The following is a 12,751-nucleotide window of genomic DNA, read 5'->3' on the forward strand; positions in this document are numbered from 1 at the left end:
GTGTTGGGGGGATGTGTCTACCAAGGACCATGCCAGCCAGCTGGTCTCCTCCCTGTGTGGGTGGGCAGGCAGCACAGTGCGGCCCTATGGATCCCCTGTGCCCCACACCTGCCTGGCGGCGGCAAGGGTTGGGCTGACCTGGTGGGTTTTGTTCACCCTCCACACCCAGCTCCTGGTCTATGTCATGGGACAGGAGTCAGCTTCACCTGCTGAGCAGCAGCCTAAAGGAGCAGAGGGTGAAGTGACTCCACCTGCTGCTGATCAGCCTTCTTGCTCCTGATGAGAACCAGCTGGCTCCAGCTTTCTTAAGCAAGATTTCCAGCCTCAGTCAGATGCTCGAAACAACATTTGTCATTCCTGACCAGATCTTGCTGCTTCTTGCTTCTTGTGATCTAGGACCAGGGGCGGAGATACCTGCCCTGGCACCAGGAGTGGTGGGGGGATGGGGCTAGCCAGCTGTGGCGTTTGCCTCCTAGGATGGGTCATAGGAAAGGGTTAAAATGGGTGTGATGTGATTGGCCAGTGAGAATGCAAGGGGGAGTAAAAGTTAGAGTGGGAGGTTTTGAAATTCAGTTGAGGTTTGGGAGTTGAGTGTTGAGGTTTGGGAACTGGAGAAGGAAGAGGGAGGAATAGGCAGTGGGTTGGTTGAGTTGTATTGTGAGAGAGAGAGAGGAATTGTTAGGTTGAGTCAGATAGATAGTTGGAATAATCAGTTTGGAGTTGTTAGGAACTAAGATTAAGAAACTGACAAGAGAAAAATAAACTGAAACCATACGCTTGTTCCTGCATTTAAAAATAAACTTGATTATTTGTTAAAGTTAACAACTGTCTGGACTCTGTGTGTCCCCGTGAGAAGCGGGGTGGTGGCAGCGAAGAGGCAATCACAGTGGTGGCACAGGGTCAATAGACCGCCAAATGTCCGGGGGCCCTGTGTGATCACCACACCGGCCCTCACGGTGAGCGTTCCTAGCTGCCTGCACAGCAAGTGGGGGGAGTGCTGCGTCGCCCCTCCTGCTGCCCGCGAGGTGAGTGTCCCTAGACACGTGCTGCCCTTGCAGCGAGTGTTGGTGGGCACCGCTAGCTGCCCGTGGCAGCACCGTCCCTAGCGGCCCACCGCCTGTGCAGCAAGCGTAGGTGTGTGTGTGATGCGGTGATGTCACCCGCCTTCACGGCTGACACCTGGTGCGCACCGCACCGCCTGCACCCACCTTCCTCTGACAGTGTCTAGAACAAGGGCCTTGCAAAGCCAGGCAGAGGCCCAGGCCAAGTAGATAATGTGTCCCCTGGGGATAACTGAAGTCTTATAAATAAGTAAGTATATAAACAGGGGCGCTGACTTATAAAAAATATTGGGGGCGGGGGCCCATACCGACTTATAAAAAATATTGGGGGGGGGGCCAAGACCTCCAAACGGCTGCTGCTGGGGGAACGAAAGGGGCAAGCCCCAGGCTGCCCCGACCTTAAGTGAACCTGTGAGGGCCCGCCCTTTCAGGCAGCCGATTGGCTGCCGCCATGGGCGGTGAATATTAATGAGCTAGGGGGAATTGCTGCTTCTCGCGGGGCTGGCGTCAGCCTGATTGTTGATGGGTCGAGAGCCCGCAACCCCACCCCCTCTCTAGATCGGGAGTGGCTTTGTTTTAACTCATTACTGAATGTATTTTAAAAGGTAACTATCGTCAAACAAGGAAAATAAAAAATAATTTTCTTAAATTATTGGGGGGGTGGAGCCCCCCAAACGAATTTTTGAGGGGGTTCGGGCCCCCTCAGGCCCCATGGAGTCGGCGCCTATGTATATAAATCATTGTCACAAAAGTTATGCTGACAAATAATTTTATTTCAAGGCTTGAACCATATCTGCATATAAAGACAGTGCATCCCCTGCGATTGTGAATATGCTGACCGAGGCCCCCTTTGGAATCGGAGACCTGGGCCAAGTGGCCCATATGGTCCCGTCCCCCCGTCTGGGCCTGTCTAGGACCCTTGTCTTTCTTGACCCCTGGATTGTCTGACTACGTGAACCGCGATACTCCTGACCTTAGCACTGGACTGGACCTTGTATACAGACTCTGCCTTCAGGCAACTACCCTCTGAGACTCGGCTGGCTGGCTTCTCCCTCCACTGAGCTGTGCCATGGCTGGCAGAACAGGACTACTGCAGTCTTGCCTTCTGTATGCATGCATGCAGACACTCCAGATGCTAACAAAGGATGGAACACCACTGCAATAGGGGACAACAAGGGGGAGGAGGGGTGAGAATGAGTGCGCACACCTGCTTCCGCAAACAGAACTTAAGAAAGTCTCAATAGGGGTGCATTCAAACATGGGAAATATTGTGTTGGTTTTCCTGGTTGTGATGGTAACTTTTGGTCCCCTTTTCTAACAATCCTTTCACACTGCAGTACCTGTTGCTTTGTGGACCTGTGGCTTTTTGACCATTATACCAGCATGTCATGGTAAACGTCATTCACACCAGTAGATGCACTGCGCCACAGCGGGATTGGACAACATCACTACTCCCCCACCCTTTTCGCACATGCATGCTTCTCTGCCCCCATGAAAATGGCAGGAAAGAACTGTGTGCCGACGTACTGCCCCAAATTTCGTCACTTTACTTCTCCAATTTTGTGGGTTAATGTGGTTGGAAAACGGATTATTTCTGGAACCAATTAACATGGAAATGAGCACTAAACTTCCACCATATTCTGCTAGATTTTCAGAAGTGGCTCTTACGTGTGAAAGCTCAGAGATAATGTAGAAAGTAACAATTAGGGAGACATGGGGGGGGGGGGAACAAAATAAACTGTGGTGCGCTTGCAACCTAGGGTTACACCCATACCATTCAAACACATCACAACATGTTTGTAACACTATTTCTGCAATGTTAAAGTAAAGGTAAAGGGACCCCTGACCGTTGGGTCCTGTTGCGGACAACTCTGGGGTTGTGGCACTTATCTCGCTCTATAGGCTGAGGAGCCAGCATTTGTCTACAGACAACTTCCGGGTCATGTGGCCAGCATCACTAAGCCTCTTCTGGCGAACCAGAGCAGCGCACGGAAACGCTGTTTACCTTCCCACTGGAGCAGTACCTATTTATCTACTTGCACTTGACATGCTTTTGAACTGCTAGGTTGGCAGGAGCTGGGACTGAGCAATGGGAGCTCACCCTGTCATGGGGATTCGAACTGCCGACCTTCTGATTGGCAAGCCCTAGGCTCTGTGGTTAGACCACAGCCCCACCCACGTCCCATTTCTACAGTGTTATCAACATTAATCATTATCATTATGAAGCTGAAGAACTCCTTGTCTCCATCACTGCAACCTCCTTGGCTTCACCCCCATTTAGCCACCAGGTACACAAATACACAAACACACATTCTGCCACAGGCCTGGGAATAATGGCAGGGGAAAGGAGAGGCCTGGGGAAAGTCCCAAAGACTAGGGAGGTCTGGAGGACAATATTTGTCCTCGCCTGGGCAGGGGCTCCAACTTGGGCCCCAGATTATGGATGCCCAGTGGTGCGCAACCTAACATGACATTATGATGCCACACCACACCATGACATGATGTCAGGTTGTGCAAGCCACAGTGGCACCTGGGGAGCTCAGAGATCACGTCTGGGGCACCCCCCCCATATGGTTGGCACTAGTGGATGTGGGGTTTATTGGTTTATTTTTCCATGTTATAATGCTAGCACCATTTTCTAATGTTCCCTTTACACTGCAGTAACTGTTGCATTATGGATCTGTGACTTTTTCATTGATATACCACCAAGTCACACTAAACTTTAAGCGGTGGGGGTGGGGGTAGGAGGGGGAACTGTATGCCAGGATACTGCCCCAAATTTCAGCACATGAAATGGCAACACAAAACTCAAAGTGAACTGGGTTGCAAATAGATCCCTCACCTCTGTAAACAATTAACAGGTAGATTCCACTAGGTTTCCAGAAGTGGCATTTCCCTTGTGTGGAAGTTCACATAAAAAATGGAAAATATCAGGTAAGGGAATGCGAGGAAAATGGAATAAAACGCTGCCTGGATGCAGCTTAAGAATAATGAAAACACGAAAAAGCCCTTTCCAGCCTTAGTCCTGTATTTATCACAACCTACCTTCAATCACATTTGTGAGATAGAGTTTGAGTCTAATAGGAACAAAACAAAGGCTACATACACACCATAGATTTAAACTGCAATTGAATCACTCATCCCCCTTATCAGAATCCTGGATAAAATATTTTTTAAGGGTGCAGCTCTGGGAGGGTTAAAGTACAGTTACCAGGATTCCTTGGGGCAGAGGTGGGGTGCTTTAAATGTGTGGCTGCCAAATCCCGTTCATCTGTGAGTTAACTTTTTTTTTTTAAAAAAAAAAACTGTCCTCTAGTTACTTAATGGACAATTTCCATTTGCATGTACTGAAATCAATGATTATACAAGCAGCAATTCATTTCTGGAAGATTGCTAACTACTGATTGTCTTTTATATACTGAAGTGAATGCAAAGTCAACTGCGACACATCACCAACTCTGCAGTAAATACAACCTTGCAGCTTGAAATCAGAGTAGGAGTAGCACTGTCTCTAATAAATCCCGCACATTTCCCTCTACACCCTTCCTGTTTGTGTTTTTGCTGTACAAATTTGTGATTTGTGACTGACTTGTTTGCACTAAGAAGTGAATGCTGGTGGCACTTCATTTTAAAGGCAGGAGAATGCTGCCATCCAATGGTGAGCCCTATATATCAGCCTGCCTTCACCAAAACAAGCTGCAGATGATGGCTGTGACTATAAACCAAGAATGGTGCCCATTTATGTGCTTGCATTGGCATTAAAATGCAAGTTATCAGGAAAGCTATGGATACCGGTGGTTGAATAAGCAGACCACTGCAGCATGAATAGATAGGAGGAAGTGTGGCCTGATCGTGGGGGAGATACAGCTGCAAGATTTGGAGGATTACGCTTGCTGTAATGAGTGCTATCTAAAAACAAAGACTATGCAAATATAACAAAGACTGCATTTTTAAACTGTTGCTATATCTGTATTGTCCCTGTTATACCTAATTGCAAATTCAAATGTATCCCTATCGTGTTTTATGACTTCCTTGATATTGTATGTGGGCTGGAATTGGTCTGTGACCGAAATAAAAAAAATCCTTCCTTCCTTCCTTCCTTCCTTCCTTCCTTCCTTCCTTCCTTCCTTCCTTCCTTCCTTCCTTCCTTCCTTCCTTCCTTCCTTCCTTTCTTTCTTTCTTTCTTTCTTTCTTTCTTCAGAATTAACGTCTTATTACCTGCCCGCTCTCAAGGTGACTTGAGAGACAGGACATTTGGTTTAAGGTTATATTTATTAATGTAACATTAGGATCTACAGTCAACAATCCAAACTTAAAAAGTGCAGGCAGGTGGAATCTGTCTGTAAACAAGGTGGGGGGATATCCCTCCTTTCATCCTAGGCAATATCTCCCTGCCTCACCTCTTTCTGTAAGAAACGCCATTATCTGCATGAAGTTGCCCAACCTGAAGATTGCTTTCTGAGGCCATGCTCTGTGTCTCATCATTTGGGTACATTTGGCCACTTCTATGCTGTCTAAAAGGAGGATAAAGATTTGTGCAATATTTTCCTACACCTTGTCTAAGGTAATGAGGAGTTTAACATTCCATGATTCTTTGCCCCCTCCCAATTGTTGCAGTCGCTTAACATCTGATATACTGCCTTCTAGGATTCGGTGGTGAGGTTCTGCTGTGATGATGATCAACTGGTGCCATGATATGTCTTTTAAGCACCAGGCCTTTGGCTATTAAATAATCCATGGCCTCTTATATTCGTGTGAAGGAGGCCATTGTTGTTATTATTAGTATGCTATTTATCATTATGCTCTGTATTATGCTTTTTAGTATTCCATAAAGTATGTTCTTAATATTGTACACCTCTTTGGGATCTTCTGATAAAGGGTGGTATATAAATCAAACAACAACAATAATCAGTTTACTGTCCATGTTATCAATAGCCAGACCTTTCAGTCCCTTAGGATGACAAAATATTAAAAAAAAATAACAATTGTCCAGTAGCACCTTAGAGACCAACTAAGTTTGTTCTTGGTATAAGCTTTCGTGTGCATGCACACAAAAGCTTATACCAAGAACAAACTTAAAAAGGTAAAGGACCCCTGACAGTTAAGTCCAGTCGTAAACGACTCTGGCGTTGCGGTATTCATCTCGCTTTACAGGCCGAGGGAGCCAGCGTTTGTCCGCTCCGCAGACAGTTTTTCCAGGTCATGTGGCCAGCATGACTAAGCTGCTTCTGGTGCAACCAGAGCAGAGCACGGAAACGCCATTTACCTTCCCGCCAGAGCGATACCTATTTATCTACTTGCACTGGCATGCTTTCAAACTGCTGGGTTGGCAGGAGCTGGGACCGAGCAATGGGAGCTCGCCCCATCACAGGAATTTGAACCGCCGACCTCCTGATCAGCAAGCCCAAAAGGCTCAGTGGTTTAGACCACGGCCCAAGAACAAACTACTGGTGCTACTGGAAGAGAGAGAGACTAGAACCCTAGGAGAATCAGGAGGTTACACAGGTGTGCATACATTGCATATGAGCAGATCCACCATTCAGTGACTCATCTTTATAGAGATGGTGGTGTCCACCTTTCTACTGAAGGATGTGATTTATTTATCAAGGATCCACATAGGGGTCTGTCCGACCTTGTGCTCTGCAGGTGGGCAGAGGGTAGCCCAGCTTAAGCTCTTGTGGCACATAGTATGAGCAGGGAAGGAGTTTAGCTTAGCACCCCTGATGAGCACCCAAGGGCAACATCTCAGTGAAGGGATGTTCATTCAATCTACCCCGACTCCTCACCAGGAACAGAAGAAAAAGACCTTGAGCACAGGCTTCCTTCGAAATGCAGGGATTCAACTCTTGGATGCCCACCTCAGCTTGATTTTAAGTGAGCAGACATAAAGGTAAAGGTAAAAGTACCCCTGCCTGTACCAGCCAGTCGTGACCGACTGTAGGGTTGCACGCTCAGCTCCCTCAAGAGGCCGGGGGCCAGCGCTGTCCGGAGACACTTCTGGGCCACATGGCCAGTGTGACGAAGCTGCAGCTGGCGAGCCAGCACCAGTGCCGCACATGGAACGCCGTTTACCTTCCCGCTATAAAGCGGTACCTATTTATCTACTTGCACTTTGATGTGCTTTCGAACTGCTAGGTGGGCAGGAGCTGGGACCGAATGACGGGAGCTCACCCTGCCGCGGGGATTCGAACTGCTGACCTTGCGATCAGCAAGTCCTAGGCACTGAGGTTTTACCCACAGCGCCACCCATGTCCCAAGCAGACATAGAGGGGTACTAATCCATTAACCATCTAAATCTGGGACCCTGAGCCAGGATTGAGTTGCCCAGATGAAGGGCTGAGTTCTCAAAGCACCTTCATCATGTTAGGCTTCCTACAGTTCCCTAGATTCATTTTCTTTCAGTGCCTTGATAGTTAATAAAGTTGTGACGTTGAATCCCAGTCACGTTTTGCTTCTAGGGGTGGGGAGACCACCCTTGTATTTGCATGCATACAATCTAATTCTAGAAACTTGCTTTTCAGCAGATGTTGGCTTGAGCATGAGGGTATTCCACAATGAAGAGTTGATGATAATTGTGCTGGGTCAGCTGGAAAGGACACACATGTGGAAATATAAAGAAGAAGAGTCACATTGCCAAAGTTACAAAACGGCTACTGTCGGCACATTGCTTTATTCACACGGTAACACTGACTTGAACTGGCCCCCTTTGGCTTTCACAGTGGGGAGGAGATGCATTCAGTAATAGCTATATTTAAAGGCCACAAAATATTGCATTCTTTGCCCATCAGCCCTCATGCTAGGGAACTGTTTTGCTACTTGGTTTTCCTGGGCATGTGTCCCCTTTTCAGACAAAAATCACCATTTCCCCACTCAACTGTTCTGATTGCATGAAGAGAAATCTGATTGCGTTATTATTCATCCATTGGTTTCATAAAAGATTTTTAAAAAACCTCTCTATGAACCCTAGAGATTTTGATGAAATTATATTGCAATGGGGAGTGAACAGCTGAGATAACTAGCTCCATCTGATCCCAGCAGCTGCAGAAGTGAGGCTTGAAACAGGGGAAGGAGGAAAGAGGGATGTTCCGCTATAGCAAGCGATATGTAGAATATAGTGCATCATCCTTTATGCCTCCATTGTCTGTTCCCTCTGCCCAAGGCCTAGCCTGAGACTCAAACTTGTTGTGACACACAGGGGGCTTGTTGTGGCATGGTGGGAGGAGCTACCGGGGTGGTGGGCCCAGGTACATTTGGGGGGCACAGTTTTGGGAGGAATGCCTGTTGCCTCCTCACGCTGGCCCTGCACCCTAGCCATGTGCCACTTTGCAAGAGCAGCTGTGTTTTGTTTTGCTGCTGGTGAGTTTGCCCAATGCAGTGCAGGGGTCTCAAGGCAACTGCAAGTGGGGGTCGAGGACGGTGGAAGGGCTGCCTGGGCCAGAGGAGGGCCATGGCAGGGTGGTGGGTGGGGAGGGAGCTAGCAGCGAGAAAGAAGCACAGAGGAAGGAGGAGAAAAATCAGCTGCTGCTGTGGAGGCTGCTGTAGCTTCCCTGCTCTTGTGAAGGAGCCAGTTGTGGGAGCAGGGGGGAGGCAGGTGGTGGTCAGGGGGAGTGGCAAGGAGGAAGCATTGAGAAGGAGCTTCTGCAATCTGTGCAGCCCACTCACCACCTGTTCCCTGAGCCTCTCTCTTACACTCTTACAGAGACTGAATCCATTGAATGAGTGCATCCAAGTCCTACCTGTGTAAAGGTAAAGGCAAAGGTAAAGGGACCCCTGACCATTAGGTCCAGTCATGACCGACTCTGGGGTTGTGGCACTCATCTCGCTTTATTGGCCAAGGGAGCCAACATACAGCTTCCGGGTCATGTGGCCAGCATGACAAAGCCACTTCTGGCGAACCAGAGCAGCGCACGGAAACGCTGTTTACCTTCCTCCAGGAGTGCTACCTATTTATCTACTTGCACTTTGATGTGCTTTCGAACTGCTAGGTTGGCAGGAGCAGGGACCGAGCAATGGGAGCTCACCCCATTGCGGGGATTCGAACCACCGACCTTCTGATCTGCAAGTCCTAGGCTCTGTGGTTTAACCCACAGTGCCACCCGCATCCCTTACCTGTGTAGACATACCCAAATAGAGACTTAATGCAGGGTTGAGGGACCCCGTAAGTCACACTTCCCTGCTCGCTTCTTCACCTCTCCTGTGAGGGGTTCCACCTGCCTCATTGTCCAGGTGGCAGCATCATTCATTGGCTGCGAGGAGCCTCTGGGTTGGAGTGGGACAAGGGAGGAAGGAGCAGCACAACTGTCAACACCAATGTGATTGCCCGGTGTGACCTCCACCCTAGTTTCTCAGTCCACTAGGGGGCACAACACTTCCCCATGCTGGGCACAGGCAACCCATGCTATGCCCCTGGTGACATAGGAGATCTGCTAACTCTTTTTATTTACTTCCAACAGATCTGAGAGTTGATGTAGGATTGTGAAAGGAGTGCTGGGGTTAATTCTTCCCATATTCCATTTGCCAACTGGTGTTGTTTACCAAAGTTACTATGGGTCCCTCTTGAGGAAAACATGCCACTTCCCTGAGTCTCACATGGAGATAAGTTGGGCTCACTCGAATGGAGGAGGAAGCCTTGACAGACTTCCCCCTGAAGGTGGAGAAGAGGAGATGTTTGTACCTTAGTGGGTCAATCAGAAAGAGGATATGGGTCTGGCCCATAAAGGCTCATTCCAGCCAAGTGAGACCACTGCACCTTGATTGCTGTGGTGTCTCATCCATCCACCCTGGGACAGTGTGGGTTTACCCAGTCACCCTTTCGGGGCTAAGTAGGAAGCAGCAGCTGAGACAACTTTCTTTGTGTAATCCACATTGTTCCTTGTTCAGCTGGTTTTCCATACACATAGCTGATGTCTACAGTTCGCTCTATCAATGACATCATATGTTGGCAGTGACATCACAAAGATTCTAGAAAGGAAGGGTATTTCTTAGAACATCCCAAGTGAACAGTAGGAAAAAAGCAGAAGAGACAGGACAGGAATGAGATATGTATTATCATGAAGTGGGTGGAAGCTGGGATGAGGAAATTGGGAGCCACTGCACTGAATATGTTCAGCTGGCCTTTATGTCCGCCTGTCTGTCCATTTTTGTGGGAGGCATCCTCCTCATCTTGATGTTCAGAGTAATTGAATACACATTGAAGTCCTTGTTTAAATTTGCTGGATTTAAGGTAAATACACAATTGGATGCTGAGCAAGGAGGGTTTGCATGCCTGTACAATATACAGCAGATGGAACTAGTTACAGCTGGTTACTAAGAACCATCCTTGGGGAGGCATCTTGGTTCTTCGGGGTGGGGGGGGTGCTTTCTCGCTCCCCAACCACACATCAGGGATAAAATATTGGTGCAATTGTACTCAAATATACATTTCAATTTATCTTGTGTGATGCTCTGACAACATACGACAACATACATGTGCAACAGTAAACAGCTCATGAGCATGGCCTTGGGAAATGTAACCGAAAAGGCTAAGAAAAATGTAAACAAATTGAAGAAACTGAAAGCTGGGACTGGCTGTGAATGATCTAGTTCTGCTGCTCATGATTGCTATCCAGTTGTTTGTTGTATGTTTTTAAAGAATTGGGGAGTGTTAGTGGAATTTGCGTAATTTTCTCTATTTGTTTTTATTGTTAACACACCAACACACTGAGGGGTTTCCAATATTTCCAGAAACCACACTTCTCTCACCCCCTTTTACACTTGTGTCCGTCAGTGGAGTAGCGTGGGGGTGCAGGGGGGGCCGGCCGCACCGGGCGCAACATCTGGGGGTTAGGGTTAGGGGGCGCAAATTCACGGGTTAGGGGGCGCAAAGCCATGGGTTAGGGGGTGCAAATTACTTGCCTTGCCCCGGGTGCTGACAACCCACACTACGCCACTGGTGTCTGTTATTTAATATTTGGGCTTGGTGCTCCAATAGGAGATTTGCCTTGCTCACCAGCAGGAGCAAAATGAGCAGGTGTGTGCTTGGTTTTAAAGCCATTTTTTCCCCTCCCTGTTTCTCCAAAAGATTCTGCCCCTGTTTAAACACCTGTTCAGTGTTCTCATGCTTTTACAGAGACAGGTGTGCAGATTTCACTCGTGTGGAGAAGTGGGGATGTGGAGAAGTAGCAGGGGGATACACCAATAATCTGAGAGATGAGAGCACCCTGCTTGCCTGTAGCAAAGCAATGTGGATTGTGGCCCTTTTCAAGGACTCAGCTCCTTTCTTTTCCCCTTAACAGGCTCGAAGGATGCCTAGGTTAAATCTATGGAAGAGATACTTTCAGGTTTGGGTGGTCAGGATGATCTCTGCTCAGACTGTTGTGGGACGTATACTGGTGAGTTGTTTAATTAATATGTACACACTGGGGAGGGAAATAAAATTATTATTATTATTATTATTATTATTATTATTATTATTATTATTTATATACCACCCTATACATGGGGGTCTCAAGGCGGTTCACATAATAAAATCAAGCTATAAAACCACAAACGACATAATAAAAATAGGAACAACAACCCAGTAGCTCCCCCCCCCACAAAAAAAAAAACATATTTTAAAACGGCATAGGAGGTCAATCAAATCAACCAAAGGCCTGGTTAAAAAGGAATGTTTTTGCCTGGTGCCTAAAGGTGTATAATGAAGGCACCAGGTGAGCTTTCCTCTGAAGAGCATTCCACAGATGGGGAGCCACTGCAGAGAAGGCCTGTTCTCATGTTGTCACCCTCCGGACCTCTTAAGGAGGAGGGACATGAAGAAGTACTACAAATAATCATATATGATACTGCAGTAGGAGAGGAGGCAGGGCTGCAAGATGATAACCACCCCCATAGACATTTCTTGTGTTCAGGCACCACAAAACAACACCACTCATGCAAAATCTGAAGGTACTGGCAGATTCAATAATATCTCAAGGTTTTCCAAAGTACAAAAAAAAGAAGAACGTTGGGAGAAAAAACCCTATCCAGAATACTGCAGTCGGAAGCAGTGTCTGGGCGGAATTCGTCAAAATGTCTGGGAAAATCCAGACATATGGCAACCCATGTCAGCTGTGTTGTTTTTGCCGATTTTCCATAAAAATAGCTCAAAAACGTCAACCCTGGGTATGGCACTCCAAACTGTAACTTTATGTTGCAGGTTCAGTTTGTTATTTCAGTTAGTGATATGTGAGGTTCATTGTGGCTTACAATGGGGATTGGCTCAGATATAAGCTGGACTACTTTCCCACCAGGGATGCGGGTGGCACTGTGGGTTAAACCACTGAGCCTAGGACTTGCTGATCAGAAAGTCGGCGGTTTGAATCCCCATGACGGGGTGAGCTCCCGTTGCTTGGTCCTTTTCCTGCCAACCTAGCAGTTTGAAAGCACATCAAAATGCAAGTAACGTAGATAAATAGGTACCACTCTGGCGGGAAGGTAAACGGTGTTTCCGTGCGCTGCTCTGGTTCTCCAGAAGTGGCTTAGTCATGCTGGCCACATGACCCAGAAGCTGTACTCCGGCTCCCTCAGCCAATAAAGCGAGATGAGTGTCGCAACCCCAGAGTCATCTGTGACTGGACCTAATGGTCAGGGGTCCCTTTACCTTTACTTTCCCACCAAACCCTAAGAAATAGCTCCGCTTATTTCCAAGCCAAGCAAAATTTGACTTCCTCTGC

At 47.6% G+C, this 12,751-nt stretch overlaps 1 protein-coding gene and 1 long non-coding RNA gene across 2 annotated transcripts in view; both read left to right on the forward strand.

Annotated features, from left to right (window-relative positions):
• The first annotated feature begins 461 nt into the window (after positions 1-461).
• Positions 462-12,751, forward strand: part of LOC309358302 — a 281,197-nt gene continuing 268,907 nt past the window's right edge. Inside the window, exon 1 of the long non-coding RNA XR_014163431.1 lies at positions 462-578. This is a non-coding gene — a long non-coding RNA (uncharacterized lncRNA). The remainder of the gene's footprint in view (positions 579-12,751) is intronic.
• KCNU1 (potassium calcium-activated channel subfamily U member 1) overlaps positions 10,058-12,751 on the forward strand; it is a 90,323-nt gene continuing 87,629 nt past the window's right edge. Inside the window, exons 1-2 of the mRNA XM_081890864.1 lie at positions 10,058-10,284; positions 11,336-11,431. Of these exons, the coding sequence (XP_081746990.1) occupies positions 10,102-10,284; positions 11,336-11,431 (279 nt within the window). The 5' untranslated portion in view covers positions 10,058-10,101. The remainder of the gene's footprint in view (positions 10,285-11,335; positions 11,432-12,751) is intronic.

This window comes from Podarcis melisellensis (genome assembly GCF_964234715.1).
Source record: "Podarcis melisellensis genome assembly, chromosome: 15".
Lineage (NCBI taxonomy): Eukaryota > Metazoa > Chordata > Lepidosauria > Squamata > Lacertidae > Podarcis > Podarcis melisellensis.